The 15339-nt window shown below is 47.2% G+C and overlaps 1 protein-coding gene across 1 annotated transcript in view; it reads left to right on the top strand.

Annotated features, from left to right (window-relative positions):
* SLC30A7 (solute carrier family 30 member 7) overlaps positions 1 to 12976 on the top strand; it is a 529473-nt gene extending 516497 nt beyond the window's left edge. The window contains exon 11 of the mRNA XM_069641566.1: positions 10651 to 12976. Within this exon, the coding sequence (XP_069497667.1) occupies positions 10651 to 10698 (48 nt within the window). The 3' untranslated portion in view covers positions 10699 to 12976. The remainder of the gene's footprint in view (positions 1 to 10650) is intronic.
* The last annotated feature ends 2363 nt before the right edge of the window (positions 12977 to 15339 follow it).

Raw genomic sequence — 15339 nt, 5'->3', positions numbered from 1 at the left:
CGGAGGAGGTCCTCGACGACGGCGCATCGACATCGACGCAGGACGCAGACGCCGAAAAAAGTTTCCGAAGCAGCACAGCTGTGGTGATTACATGTCCTAGATATGGAATACGTCGACGGACCATCCCATCGAAAGAACGTTACCAGGTAAGAAAGTAACTTGTTCTTCTGAGGCTTGTGGAATCTTATTAGATCACATGCTATGTATAGGCAGACATCTAGTGGAAGCTGTGGAGTATTACAGTTGTTGCTTTCGAAACTCGAAAAGGGATGTTGACAGGGCGTGCCAGTAATACTATCCCTAGTGTGATGCCCACTGTACCCATGGCCCTTCACTCGTCATGGTCCCTCAGATTGTTTTTTTTTTCCGCCATCTTGAGCTGTCGCTTCTCGCAGAGTTTCAATTTCGGCTTATGCCATTTGCTTATGCAAAGTTTAAATATAGTTACTCTTTCTGTCCTTTTTCTTCCGGGCCTAGGCCCATACAGTAGGGAGAGTGCGGGGCGGTCATTGACCAATGTATTTTCCCTCCCTTTCCCCTTATCGCCTGGCTGCCTTTCCCAGACAGGGATAGGACACCCTTTAAATTCTGCCCCACATGTAATAAAAGGTTTATGGATTGACAGAGTGTGTAACCTGTGTATAAACCGCTTCCACGACGAAGAGCACTGTCGAGCTTATAAGCTCTTTAAACCTAAGACCCTTAAAGATTGCAGAAAAAAGTTGTGCCCATCACGCCATGCAGGCCGAGGCCGCCATGGACGTGGAGGGAGCCTCCAGTGACTGCAGCAGCGCCGTCTTTTTGGACGGCGAGGGTGACGGGGAACATCCACGTTCCCAGGTGCAAGCCCCCAACCCTGGAAGACAGGCCAGAGGCTCTGTGTTGGGGACTACACCCGGCAGCAAGAGCACTCCCTCTTCCCACACTAAGCACACACCCTCCTGCGATGTGTCGGCACTGCTGAACAGACACCCAGAATCGGCATCTAGGGGGAGCTCAGTAGGTTCCCTGTTCTCTGGGCACTCCAAGTCCCGGTCGCCTCATGACAGGTCCCATAGGTCAAAGGACGCGGCCCATAAAACTTCTTCAGCCGAATGTCGTCAGACGTGGCAGAGGTCCTTCCCAATGCGGAAACTCAACGCATTTCGTCAAAACCGGAAGAGAAGCCCAAAAGTTCAGGGTTATCACACCTGATTAAAAACATGTCCCAGAAAGTCTAATTAAAGCTTCTCACTCCAAGAAATCTTCCTCCAAAAGCTCCCATCATAGAGACCAGACTCAGAAAGACAGAGACAAGTCTCATAGGGATAAATCTACCTCTTCCAAGGAAACAAACTGTCCCACAAGATAAGGATGAGGTTGAGGGTCCCTTAAGTGAGTTCTTACATAATAAAGGCCTACCTACACCCAAAGTCCCTGCTATACCTTACCCTTGGGTCATCCCCAGCTCAGCTGTATGGACAGCAGAGGACATAGATAGGCTGATGTCTAGAATGACTTTCTTTGCAAATTTCTTCGAAAAGAACCCTCTTTCTATAGAAAACTTTTAGATCACACCTCCCACTGCTCGGGCCTCAAGCTCTCAGCCCATGTCTTCCACTGCCACCAGCAAAGCGGTCTCACACTTCTGGTGAGCTTTATGACATCCATACAGACACTGAAGGGAATCAGGAGGAATATCAGTACTATGATGGTGATAATGAGGATGATGATGATGATGATGACTATGAGGCAGAGGAGTACACTATTTCGTCTCCTGTTCCACAGGACTCCCCAGTACCCAATTCTATAGATAATCAGCCCTTATTTAATGACTTACTAATCAAAGCAGCTGAGCACTTCGGTATTCAACTCAGGAGACTCAGCAGGACAGGGATTTTGTCGACGATATCCTGGGAGACAAACAAAAGCTGCCACGCAGTTCATACGCATCTTAAAGTCTGTCCACAGAAGAATCCAACCTTCACTGGAAACGGACAATCAAACAAGAACAGTAAACCTGCGGATAGAAAAACTATTCTGCTTGGCGCCATCTGATCCCCTGTATAACAGAGGACAGCTTAACCGGATTCACTAGTTGTCACAACTACTTTGAATAGGGCAGGTACACCATTAGCCTCTTCTGAAGCTCCCCTAGACAAAAAGTGCAAGAAGCTCTATACCATGGGGAGGAAAGTTGCAACTTCGGCAGCGTTTCAAACTAGGATCGCAAACAATTCCACACCATTGGCGAGCTATGACTGCCATAAATGGGACGAGATTACGGCCCTCATCGACTCTTCCAGAGCTTCTAAAGTCTAGACTTGCCCTTGTAGCAGCGGCAGGCAAAGCCACTGCCAGTAGCCTGCTGAAGAACATCGACGCTGCAGATAATGCGGGCCGTATATTAGCAGAAGGAACCATTATCAAGCACCACGCTTGGCTTTGCCAATCTGGCTTTAAGCTTGAGACCCAGGCAACGCTGCTCAACATGCCAGTGGAACCAGCCGTACTATTCGGCAAAGCAGTGGAGAACGCTCTTAAATCAGCCAGAGAGGAATATTATACCCTAAAATCCCTTGGGCAACTTACTAATAAACAACCTGTCCAAATGGGCGGTAACCATTTTTGCCGTTTTCGCGGCCACAATTCTGAGGCTCTGGATACAGACAAAATCAAAATTCATCATGGAACAACCAGGGTCAAGAGTCCCAGGGTTATCCTAGATGCCAGCACAGATCCCGCCGATGGGGGAGGTCCTCCATATCTAGAGGTGGAGGGAACACCTCCCAAACAATGACAGCCCATTGCAGGTCCCCTCCCATGCCTCCCCAGTAGAACGGATTTCACTCTTCACCCACGCATGGGAGGGAATAACCACGGACAAGTGGTTATCTACAGTAGCGCAGGTTAATTGTGTGGAGCTCCTAGAAAAACCATCAAACCTTCCCCCGCTCCAACGGAAGACAACACAGTAAGAACAATTTATTCAACTTACTTCCTTGTGCCAAAAAAAAATCTAACCATGCGCCCAGTATTAGACTTGCGCCCTGCAAACACTTATGTAAAGCCACAAAAGTTCTGCATGACATCGCTACAAGACGTAATTCCCCTGATAAAATACGGGGGATTACATGGCAACATTGGATATGAAAGATGCCTATTTTCATACTTCAATGCTCCCAGCGCACAGAAAACTCTTGCGGTTCAAAGTTGCAAACCAGCATTACTAATTCAAGGTGCTACCCTTCAGAATAGCTTTAGGTCCAAGGGTGTTTACCAAGCTACTGACGGTCGTGGTGGCGCACCTGCGCAGGGAGGCAATCCCAGTGTACCCCTACCTGGACGACTGGCTGATTGCAGGAGAAACACCCCTTCTTTGCAAACAAAACACGCAAAGAACCTTAAATCTTCTTTTTCAATTGGGTTTCTCAATAAAAGAGAAAGTCAATTCGAATGGATTGTGTCCTCCAACGTATTCCACATCTTTGACATGTAATGTCCACAGCTGTGCTACTTCGTAAATTTTTCGCCAGAGGGCGACCTGCGTCGATGTCGTTGGGTCGATGTCCGTCGAGGGAGACGTCACTGGATGTTATAAATAGGACGCACAGCGCCCATAGCCTCAGTTCCGTTTTTTTTCCACAAACGTGTGCTTTGAGAACTCTGCGCACCTCGTGTATTCTTTGTGAATGTCTTCTTCGTCTACCCCTCCGACTCCACGGTCTGGCTTTAAGACTTGCCAGGACTACAAGTCTAAGATGTTGATTAAGGACCTGCATTGCTTTTGTGGAGTCTGGGCGAGAGTCAAGACAACGACTGTTCCAAATGTCAGTAGCTGACTGCTAAGGCCTTGTGGGAGCATATGGGGAAGTTATAGGTAGGTAGGGGTTCCAAACCCAGTATGTCCTGTAAAGCTGCTAAGGGGATGTCCACTGACGATTCGAGGGCCGAATCTCCTTGTCGGAAGGAGTGCCGGGGATCTCGGTCCTGGAGTAGTTCCCGCCATTCGGCGTCCTCGTCTTGGCATTCCCGGAAGCGGCATCACCGGTCGCCTTCCCCGTCGTCCTCAGAGGATGGAGCTGCGAGGAAAATGGCTTGTCCTACTAAGTCCTCGACTCTGGAGGAATGGGCATCCTTCAGGGAGCAGATGCTGGAGATTTTTCAATCCCTGGGCACAGTTCCGTCCTCGCCTTCGGAAGAATCTGGCAGGGAACGCTCTCGGTCGGATGCTGCGTGCCTTCGGGCCCGGCTCCTCGGCACGATACTCATCGGAAACAGTGGCGGTCACGTTCAGACAAGGTTCAGGTTGGTCGCCAGAGATGTGCTAGATCCAGGTCTCGGTCTTCGTCCCTGGTTAAACCGCAGAAATCTGGTAAGGGCTCGAGGTCGGCGTCAGTGCAGATGTACACGAATACGGACGCCAAACCTTTGCCTTCATACATAGCCCTCTGCGCCGTTGTCGACACTGAAGCCTTCGGGGCCTTTTGGCCGGAATTTGCCGATGGAGGTCCCTGGTACTGTGGCAACAGCTGCTCCAAAACAACTGAGGCCATGTTCCATTGTTCGCCGGTTTGGGCAGACTGTCTCAGCATCTTGAAAAATGGCGAGCTATTTCTTTGGATGCGTGGGTTCTGGAGACAATAGCCCACGGCTACTGCCTGCCCTTCCTGAAACGGCCTCACGACAATCTACCGGGGAGTCTCTCTTTGAAGCTTTCGGCTTCGCTCCTTGTGCAGGAAATCTTCACCCTGCTGGAGAAAGGCGCTATAGAAATAGTGCCTGTACCGGAGAGGAACAATGGATGGTATTCTCCATATTTTTTTATTCCAAAGAAAGACGGGTGACTGAGACCCATCTTGGACTTGCGTGGTTGAACAAGTTCTTCCGGAAGGACAAGTTCAAGATGGTTACTCTTTCTCGGGCCCTTCGACTTCAAAATTGGTTGGGGTCTCTGGACCTACAGGATGCTTACTTTCATGTGCCGATTAATCCAAAGTACAGAAAGTACCTGAGGTTTGTGGTTGGCAGCTCGCACTTTCAGTTTTGGGTCCTGCCATTCGGATTGACTTCCGCCTGAGGGTCTTCACCAAGCTAATGGTGGTGGTGGCAGCGTATCTCAGGTGGGGGGGGGGTTCACGTCTACCCCTACCTGGACAACTGGCTGATCCGAGCACGTTCTCCCGAGCAAGCTCTGGCTCATCTCAGTCTCATCTGCCGCTCCCTCCACAAGCTGGGCTTCTCCCTCCATTTCAAGAAGTCGCATCTGACACCTTCCCAACAGCTCCAGTACATCGGGGCTGTGTTGGACACGTCCTTGGAAGTGTTCGCCTCCCAAGGTGAGGGCTCATCACATTGTACAAATAGTGGACAAATTTCAACATGCCCAGAGTCTTCCGGCTTTTGTATTCTTAAGGTTGCTCGGCCTCATTGCATCCTGCATTTTTCTGGTGCCAGAGGCCAGACTGCAGATGAGATCCTTGCAATGGGTCCTCAAGATGGAGTGGTCCCAATTCCCAGGCAAGATGTCGGATCCCGTTTAGGTTCCACTCTTGGTCTTGCAGGATCTTCTGTGGTGGGCCAGCGAAGGGAATCTGATGAAGGTGGAGCCTTTTTGGCAACCTTGACGGTGGTGATCGATGCTTCCCTCACAGGATGGGGTGCTCATACTGACTGCCAGCGATCGTTGGTCTCCGTCGGCGTCCAAACTCCACATCAACCTGTTGGAGCTGAGAGCCATCAGGCTGGCCCTGAAGGCTTTTCTGCTGTCTGTGCGGGGGAACAGTGTCCTGATCATGACAGACAACACAGTGGCCATGCATTACCTCAACAAAAAAGGGGGGCAAGGGGGTAGGGTCACTCCCATTGTTCAGAGCGGTGATGCAGCTCTGGTTCTGGGCAGTCCAGCAAGGAATTTCACTCTCAGCAGTTCATCTGGCCGGAGAGGAGAATGCAGTGGTGGAGGCTCTGAGCAGGCAGAACATGATCTCTCACGATCCTGAGTTGGCTCAGGAAGTTCTTCTGGCGATCTTTGCCCTTTGGGGAACCCCACAAGTGGATCTGTTCATTCGCGACCAGTGCCAACCGGAAGTGCGAGAGATTCTGCTCAAGGGAATTTCCTCCGAGAGGAGCCTTGGGGGACGCATTCATTGTGAATTGGTCATTCCCACTTCTGTACGCGTTTCCTCTGGTCCCCGCCATTCCTCATGTACTAAGGAGGTTGCAGAGGTTCGGATCCCACATAATCCTCATTGCTCCGGATTGGGCCAGGAGAGCGTGGTACCCGGACCTTCTACAGATGTCCATCTGTCCTCCACGCTGTCTTCCCTACCGAGAGTATCTTTTCTCTCTCACTCTCCACAGGTCAAGAGACTCAACCTTCACGCTTGGTTTCAGAAAGGTTGCGATATAAGGATTGGGACCTCCTGGATGACCTGATGGAGGTGTTGCTTTCGGCCAGGCGGCCGGCAACCAAATCCCTGCACCATTGGCGTAAATTTTTGCCACTGGTGCAGAGGGCACAATGTCGATCCTTTTCAGTGTTCCATTACCATGGTTCTGTCTTTCTTGCTTTCTTTGGCCCGCAAGGGTCTTCAAGAAGGTACCATTAAAGGTTACCTGGCGGCTCTGCATATCTTCAAGCGCTTGTCTGAAGAATGTTCCTATTTTTTTATTGCTTTAATTTCCAAATTTCTTAAAGGGCTCACTAATGTGTTCCCTCCGTCCCGTTTCAGGTGCCGGTTTGGGATTTGAATTTGGTCTTGAAATTCCTGATGGGTGCTCCGTTTGAACCTTTGCACTCTTGTCCTTTGAGACTGTTGTCTTTCAAGACGGTTTTCTTGGTTGCGGTTACATCCGCTCGCAGAGTGAGTGAATTGCAGGCACTTTCATCTAAGCCACCCTTTACTGTGTTCCACACGGATAGGGTTGTACTCGGGTTACGTCCATCCTTTCTACCTACGGTAGTGTCTGAGTTTCATTTAAGCCAGAAAGTGGTACTTCCTGCTTTCTATCCTCCTCCTCATCCTGGTAAGGAAGAGGAGCGACTCCATAGGTGGGACCCTAGGAGAGCTCTGAGCTTTTATATTTCTAGGCTGTCCAGGGTCAGACTGGACGACCAACTCTTTGTGGGGTACACTGGACACCGATTGGGCCAGGCTGTTACTAAACAGACCATGTCCAGGTGAATTATCCTCACCATTACTGAATGTTACCGATTGGCGGGCAAGGACCCTCCTGAGGGTTGCGAGCCCACTCCACTAGGGGAGTGGCTACTTCCAATGCCCTGCAGCTGGGAGTTCCTATTGTGAATATTTGTGACGCAGCTACATGGGCTTCTATCCACACCTTTGTCAAACATTACTCCCTGGATAGGCTCCATGGTGAAGTTATGGCCTTTGGTAAAGCGGTCCTTTATTCTGCCATCTGATTGGGTATTCCAAATTCTTCTCCCTCCATTTTCTGGTACTGCTTTGGGAGTCTGTCAAAGATGTGGAATTACGTTGGAGGACACAATCCATTCGAAGAACAAGTTACTTACCAACTGGTAACGTTCTTTCGACTGGATGTTCCGCCAACGTATTCCACATCGCCATCCCAACCTGCCCCTTTGGAGAATTTCCTATTCTATTGCAGCTTGCGCTCCCTTAAGGCTTTGTGCAGTCAAGCAGGCATTGTGTACGAACAGGTCACACGTTATGGAGGAAAAAACATTAACTGAGGCTACGGGCGCCATGTGTCCCATTTATAACATCCGGTGATGTTGCCCTCGATGGAGGCCTTACAGGGACATCGGCCCGACACCATCGACGCAGGATGCCCTCTGGTGAAAAGAATTCAGACGTAGCACAGCTCTGGACATTACATGTCAAAGATGTGGAATATGTTGGAGGAACATCCAGTCGAAAGAATGTTACCAGTTGGTAAGTAACTTGTTCGTCTTGTACCAAACGCAACAAAACAGTACCTAGGAGCTGTAATTCGATACAAAGACAGGCTTGGGCTTTCTGTCCATGGAAAGAGTGCAGAACATGCTTCGGCAAATACCCCAGTATCAAGCCAGTCTCCAGCTAAGCATACGCAAATCAATGCGTTTTCTAGGCTTGATGGCATTGTGCATATATCTAGTCCCTCACGCACGTCTGCGCATGCGACCAATGCAAGAGTGGTAGGCGAAACAGTGGTCTCAGGCAAGTGGTCAGTGGGACGAACCAGTGGTAGTTTCGCCAACACTAGTTCAAAACCTACGCTGGTGGTCAAGAGAAAATCTGTTAACGGGAAAACCCTTCCACGATCCGGAAGCACAAGCTATTGTGGGGTGCTCATTACCTTCACCACACAGCACATGGTCTTTGGACTCACATCACGGCACAGAACCATATCAACCTGCTGGAAATACTAGCAGTATTCAAAGCACTTATTCGAAGCGCAACTAGCGAACCAGTCGGTTCAAATCCTAACGAACAGCACAACTGCGATGTTCTACATCACAAATGCGGGGGCGGGGGGGGCACACACTCTCCAAGTCTGTCCAGGTTGGCGCAGAAAATATGGAAATGAGCACTCAGACAGGGGATATCCCTATCCTCCCAACACGTTCCAGGAGTACTCGAGACTCTAGCAGACTCCCTGAGCAGAGATCCCCTACCAGAGGAACACGAGTGGCAACTAGACTCGAGCTAAACCACATCTTCTCTCAGTGGGGTTAACCTACAATAGACTTGTTTGCTACAGGAGAAAACAAGCAATGCCCGGACTTCGTGTTCAGGTTCCCCCAGCCAGACTCCCAGGGGAACGCCCTATGGATGAACTGCATCAGGGGTACGCTACATCCCCCCCCCTTTCCTACTCCATTAATGAGCAGGATTGTGAGCAAGATGCACAGAGAACAGATGATGCTCATCCTAGTTGCTCCCATGTGGGCAAGGCGATGTGCGATCCCATCAAACTCCCGTACCTAACCAACCTGTTAACCCAACACGGGGGAACACCGGTACACCCACAACCACACTCGATGACCTTGGCAGCATGGCTCCTGAAGTCAGAGTTCGGACACCTCAATCTACCACAGCGGTGAATGGATATCATCAAGGAGACACGAAAACCAAACACCAGACACTGTTATTTCGACAAGTGGAGGAGATTTGTAATCTGGTGCCAGTCAAAGCAAATAAACACCATACAATGTACTCCTTCACACATTCTAAATTATATGCTCCACTTCTTAGATGCATGGTTAGTATGCAACTCTATAAAGGTCCATCTGGCGGCTTTATCAGCGTATACCACAGCTCAAAATAAAGTATCGTGGTGGAAGGTTCCAGTCATTAAGGCATTCATGGAGGGAGTAAAGAGAATCCACCCTCTGATTTCTAACCCACCGCCAGGATGAGATCTCAATGTAGTTCTAGCAAAGCTCATAGGGCCCCCATTCATGCCTATGCAATAAGTCGTCTTAAACACCTGATATACAAGACTTCCTTTTTAGTGGCTATTACTTCCATGAGAAGAGTGAGTGAATTGCAAGCATTGTCATTGCAGGACCCTTTATCATCCATAAAGATAAATTAGTTTTACGTACTCATCCTAGGTTGTCCCCTAAATTCATTTCCAAATTCCACGTGAACCAATCTATTGAGCTTCCGCTTTTCTTTCAGAATCCAACAAGCTCAGCTGAGGTAAAAACTCCACACACTAGATGTGAGGAGGGTGGTCCTTTACTACGTAAACAAGACCAGGCCGCTTAGGAAAACCGATCAACTGTTTGTCTCCGTAGCACCAGGCAGAGAAGGAGACCCCATTTCCAAAAATGCCATGTCCAGATGGATAGTCAGATGTATACAATTATGCTATTCATTATCAAACAAGACACTGCCTTTTACACCAAGAGCTCACTCCACATGGAGCACAGGAGCTACTCTGGCCTTTATCGCAAATGTCCCCTTAGACAGCATTTGCAAAGCAGCTACATGGAGCTCAGTACACACCTTCACTCAGCATTACTGCATTGACACTCCTTCCAAGGCAGATACACAGGTGGGACAAGCGGTTCTAAAACATCCATTTAATGCTGCTCCTTCTCATGGCCCACCACCTTCTACTAACACTGCTCGCTAATCTATGCATAGCATGTGATCTAAGCAGGTTCCACAAGCCTCAGAAGGGATACATTACTCGCTCTAATCGTATTTCTGATGCTTGTATCTGCTTAGATTCACATGCACCCACCCTTCCTCCCCTGAGAGAAGGTGCATGGATGTTATATGAGCTTTCTGTTATCTATCTGCTTGGATACACCTGCACTCACACTACACTTCATGCAACCTCATGTCAGAATAAAACAATCTGAGGGACCTGGATGCGTGAAGGACCATGGGTACAGTCGACGTCACTCTAGGGATAGTATTACTGGCACGCCCTGTTGATGTCCCATTTTGAGTTTCGAAAACAACCACACTAATACTCTGCAGCTTCCACTATATGTCGGCCTTTGCATAGCATGTGCATCTAATCAGATACAAGCATCAGAAATACGATTACGGTGGAGTAATGTATAATATATATATATATATATTTATTTATTGCATCCTGCTCATATTGGTTTGACTGTTTGAAATGTGATACCGAGGGCAATTTTTGAATGGTTTTCTTTTTCTCTCCTTTTTTGCACAGGCTGGTGTGAGGCAACTTTACGTACAGATTGACTTCACAGATTTGTAGGGGACATTGTACATTTTGATATGCGGACCAAAGTTTCCTGGTACTGTAAGGATCTAAAACATTGTGCTCATCCTTTAAAAACTGAGCCACCACCAATCGACCATAAGGACTATGTAGACTTTTCTGCCTGCAGTTGTCTACTCATAGAATTTACTTCTGGGGAGTAATCATTAAAAAGGATGTGTGCTGGACTATCGGTCTCGTCTTTTCTCACCCCACCAATTCTTCTGTTTTTGTTACACTGCTGATGTACCCCATTTTTTATATGTACAGAAGTATATGTGTGATCTTGGCATTTTAGCTCCCATTCAAGTTTCTTTGTTTAGTTAGTATTACTTCTAATTCCCAAAGCCAGTGTTATCTCAGATTGGAAATCTTTCTTGCCATAATTGCACCTGTGTTGACATTCTTGAGTATAACCATATGTTTGTGAAACTTGTTTGTACTTTGCAAACTTAATGATCCAAACCATATTGGGTTTTCAAAGTGCCTTAACATCTGCAAATGTATTTGCCAATGTAGATAAAAATCATTAAATGTTTTTATGATTTGTATTAATATTACTTTTGCACAGGACAACTCCAGTGTGTGATGTAATTTTGGTTTGTTTTTGTGCATTTTAAAAATAGCTGGGGCTTTTAGATATATCCAACTTCTAATGCTGAATTTATATGAAGTGAGTTATTTTTAGGATTGCAACAGAACATAATCAGCATTTCAAAATATTTGGTGGTCCAATGATCTTCTGTACTTTGGTTTCCGGTTGTAGTTATTAGTTTTCCTATCACTATGAAACCATCTCTAAATATACAGTCTTGATTTAAAGGTGCCATTGTTTACTAGTGTATGAAAATTGCTTATGTTTTTTATACAAACATCGGGAAATAGCAGCTTGTTCGTTCTTTTATTCTAATCTAAATGATCATGTTATAGACGTTTTGTAGACTGGATGAACTGAGGGCTGCCTTTTGTATTTAAACATTTCCTGAATGATGAACTTGTAACAAGGGGGATATTTCTGTATTCAAACGGTTGGAATATTTATGAAAACCTAAGAATTTTATCTAAATTTGTGATAAAAGAAAACAATATGTAGTATTTTGCTTTTTACAAATGACATGTCGGTTTAAACACTATGGTACTTAAGTTAGTTGTAGTATTGGAAAAATGTCTGAATGCTAATATTGGAATTGAGCTCTTTCCGTGAATCTGATGCGTAGCAAGCATATACTTGGGAAACATGGCCTGTGCACGTCTACCTGTTGTACCCATTAGGTACAGCTGCCAGGATCCGCATGTGGGCATTTCCACAGTCTATATTTGTGAAGCCAATTGGTGAGCAGGCATCAGATGCCCCACAGGCGACCTCACCTAGTTACTATACTACATAACCACCTCCTTGCTTGCCTGGAACTAAAGCCAATTTGTTTTGATTGAAAGAGCTACATTCCCTTTGTTAGAGGTATGTACTTATGGAAGAATATAAGGTGTGAGCTAGGTGAACTTAGCCCATCGTCTAGTGGTCAGACAGTTGTTAAGCATACAATGCAAGAAATGGTGTCATTATCAGCGAGGGGTGCTGATAAGAATATATGGTATCTGGATTCAAATTAGGGGTTTGAATAATTAACTGAAACCATAAATGTACCAAATATAGGGTCAAGGGGAACCCAATTGTTTAAAATAACATAATAAATGAGATCAACTCTGCACATTATGCAGATCATATGCAAACCTATTTGGTCCTATTAATACTTTGAAAAGCTGGCAGTTGTTTTGCCCTCTTTTGCATTGTTGTTCAACGAACCTTAAAGGTGGCCCCCTTGTAAAAATGTGAACATTGATGCTACTGTTCCTTGTCTTTTGCATTTTATTTTCATCATGCTGGTGTGCGTCATTGTATTATGAGAACAATATCCAAGAGTGGGTGTTTGTGCATGCAATTTGAAATTAGTTGGGCTGCACCATTTTTTATATTTTTGAGAGCAATGCACACATGCACGAAGTCCGAGTCTGTTTTAGAATGTACTGATGGGCTGCAATTTAACATCTGAATTCTGTAGGTTCCACACATTAAACTTGTGCCTTTCGCCAACCACGTCTAGTAAGTTATCCAGGGCATACTGCCAAAATGTATCATTTGTCTCTTGATAGGTTTGTGTATAATTGTATACCACCATTCTCTCCATCCTCCGTTCTGGTCTTGCAGGATTTTGTAGAGCTCTATGAAGCTAGTAGGTCTGTGGGCTCAGAGACTCCATTAAATTCTTGGAATCTTTACTTGCCTTTTCACCTCTTTACATTGAAAATCGAAATGGCTGCTTGATATTGTACATTCATATTTTGCTCAGTCCTCTATGCTTCAGCCTATTGCTGTTTAAAATGTCTCTTGGTGCACCTCCCCAATAAATTAGCTATTGTTTGAGCAAGTTAGAGGAACAATATCCCCTTCATGTTTTGTATTTACTGAAAAAAGCAGAAAATGTGTTTTGAACTATATTGGTACAAGTGGTGTCTGACCACACGCTGGTATCATTTGAAGACCATATAGACTGCTGACATTTCAGGGGGAAAAACAATCTTGGACAACATTAACTTCATCTCTGATTCAAACTCTTACAAATCTCACTTTTGCAAATATAACATATTATAAAGTCACATTATTAATAACATATGTATTACCATTCTTACTGCCAATTAGTCACACCCCTTAAACGATCTATTTTATTTGGTGTTCTGTCCCGTTAACTCGATAAAGCCTTTTCAATCATGAGCATTGATATTCTTGGCAGGCTATCCCTCATAGTCTTGGCTCTGTAACTAAATCCTCACCAGCAACAGTTAACTTCAATCATTGAAGTCCTGTGTCACCAAATCAGTTTTTTGGTAACATATGATTTGGCCACATGAGCCAACTCCCCATCAATAGAATGCCACATTTGTATCACTGCTAATATTGTATTTAATGGTGTTGCCCCCATAAGTAGCACCAGTTGACTGCATCAGCCTTAAACTTATTCATCCTCGTATTTATATGAGATGTCAGTACTTTACCTAAATTGCTGCATTCTCCAGCATGGGGTCTGGCATGGATTCACATGCTCATGAAGATTCCCCGTCGTCAGGCTGGGAATAATCAGTAAAGAAAAAAATCAGTATCAGTTTAGTTTCTGATCTGTCTTTCTTAGTAGTAACCAATCACTGGTGTCTGGGTCGTACTGTCCCCCAGCCAATGACTGCTCTCTCCCTAAGCCCCTCCCTTTGCAGCCATCCTCAGAGTTTTACTGCACGTTCAAGTGTTGGGAGTCCTCGTGCTATAGCTCTCGAGCTTTTACTGAGTTTTGCATTTTTTCAGAGTTTTATCTAATTTTTTCGGTCCATCGAGCCTCAAGCTCCACCGTTTCTACTTCCGATCAACTGGGACCCGTTTCAGAATTTTCTACGCCCCTCAAGGGTGAAGTTTCAATGAGTTACGTTTCTTGGAGGATTCCAGAAGATCTGAGGCCTACCTCGTGGACATGGCCCAGGACAAGGGAAGCTCGACGCCCGGATACAAGCTGTTCAGGAACTGCCCTGGATGCGGATTACAGAATGTTTTCAAGGAGGAGCAGCATTCGAGATGTCTCTACTGCCTTCTCGAAGATACAACGCACGTGGAGGAGGACTGTGCATTTTGCAAGAACTTGTCGGAACAGACTGAGGGATCGTCGGATCCGCCTCACCAGTTGGCTGGAGAAGTGCCCAGCAGGTGAGAAGTAGTAGTAGTCAGAGCGGTCTTCTAAGTCCTGTGAGGGTGCCCTGGCGACGGGTGCCCAACAGAAGGCAAAGCACCGCAAGTCTGCGGACACTGGGAGCACTGAAGGTTCGGACTCCTCGGCTGCCAGGCAGGGCGCACTTTCACCGACGCCATCAACCACGAGCCAATGCTCTGGCTCGGGCAAGAGAAAATCTGAGAACCCGGGTAAGCTTCTGGAGTAGTCCCGGTCAATCTCGAAGGAGTCAGCCGAGGGGGAGCGAGGCGGTGACCCCCCCCCCCCAAGGTGAAGGCCACAAGTGCGCCCAAGGTGGTGAAGGCCTTCATTCACCCGGCTAAGGCCTCTATCGAGGGAGTCGTGGCGGCCCTGGCGAAGCCTGTGGAGGCTACCGCAGTGGAGGCGACCTCGGGGCCCAGAGTTTCCCTGCCACCACAGAGGGAATCCTCTTTTCAGCCCAACGATAAGACCCCCGTGAAAACTCCGGTGGAAAAAGAGGGGTGGGTGGGGGCCATCACGGACATGGATTCAGCTTCTGAAGAGGAGCTGGTTGGAGTTGTGAAGGTCCTCAGCAAGAGGTTCAAGGAGGTCCATTCCCACGGGAGGAATCCTGACTAGGCGGACGAAGAGAGCAACAGTGGCGCCGATGTGCCTTTGGAGGAGGAGGAGGACTCCACCCCCCCCAACCATCGCGCTCGTCGCAGCCGGTGCCCGAGCCTCAGGACAACTTGTGTATGTACAGAGATAAGGACGAGGTTACCCTAACCCCCGACCAATGACCCAGCAGAACCGGGGCTGTCGGGAAGCCCTCCAGGCAAGCAGAGAGTTCATCCACTTCCAGCCTTCGCGGCCCTCTCAGCCTTCACCTGATCCTAGGGAGGGAACGAAT

This window comes from Ambystoma mexicanum, chromosome 1q (genome assembly GCF_040938575.1).
Source record: "Ambystoma mexicanum isolate Mex_15411 chromosome 1q, UKY_AmexF1_1, whole genome shotgun sequence".
In the NCBI taxonomy this organism is placed as follows: Eukaryota; Metazoa; Chordata; class Amphibia; order Caudata; family Ambystomatidae; genus Ambystoma; species Ambystoma mexicanum.
This window is presented reverse-complemented; position numbering and strand designations above follow the sequence as displayed.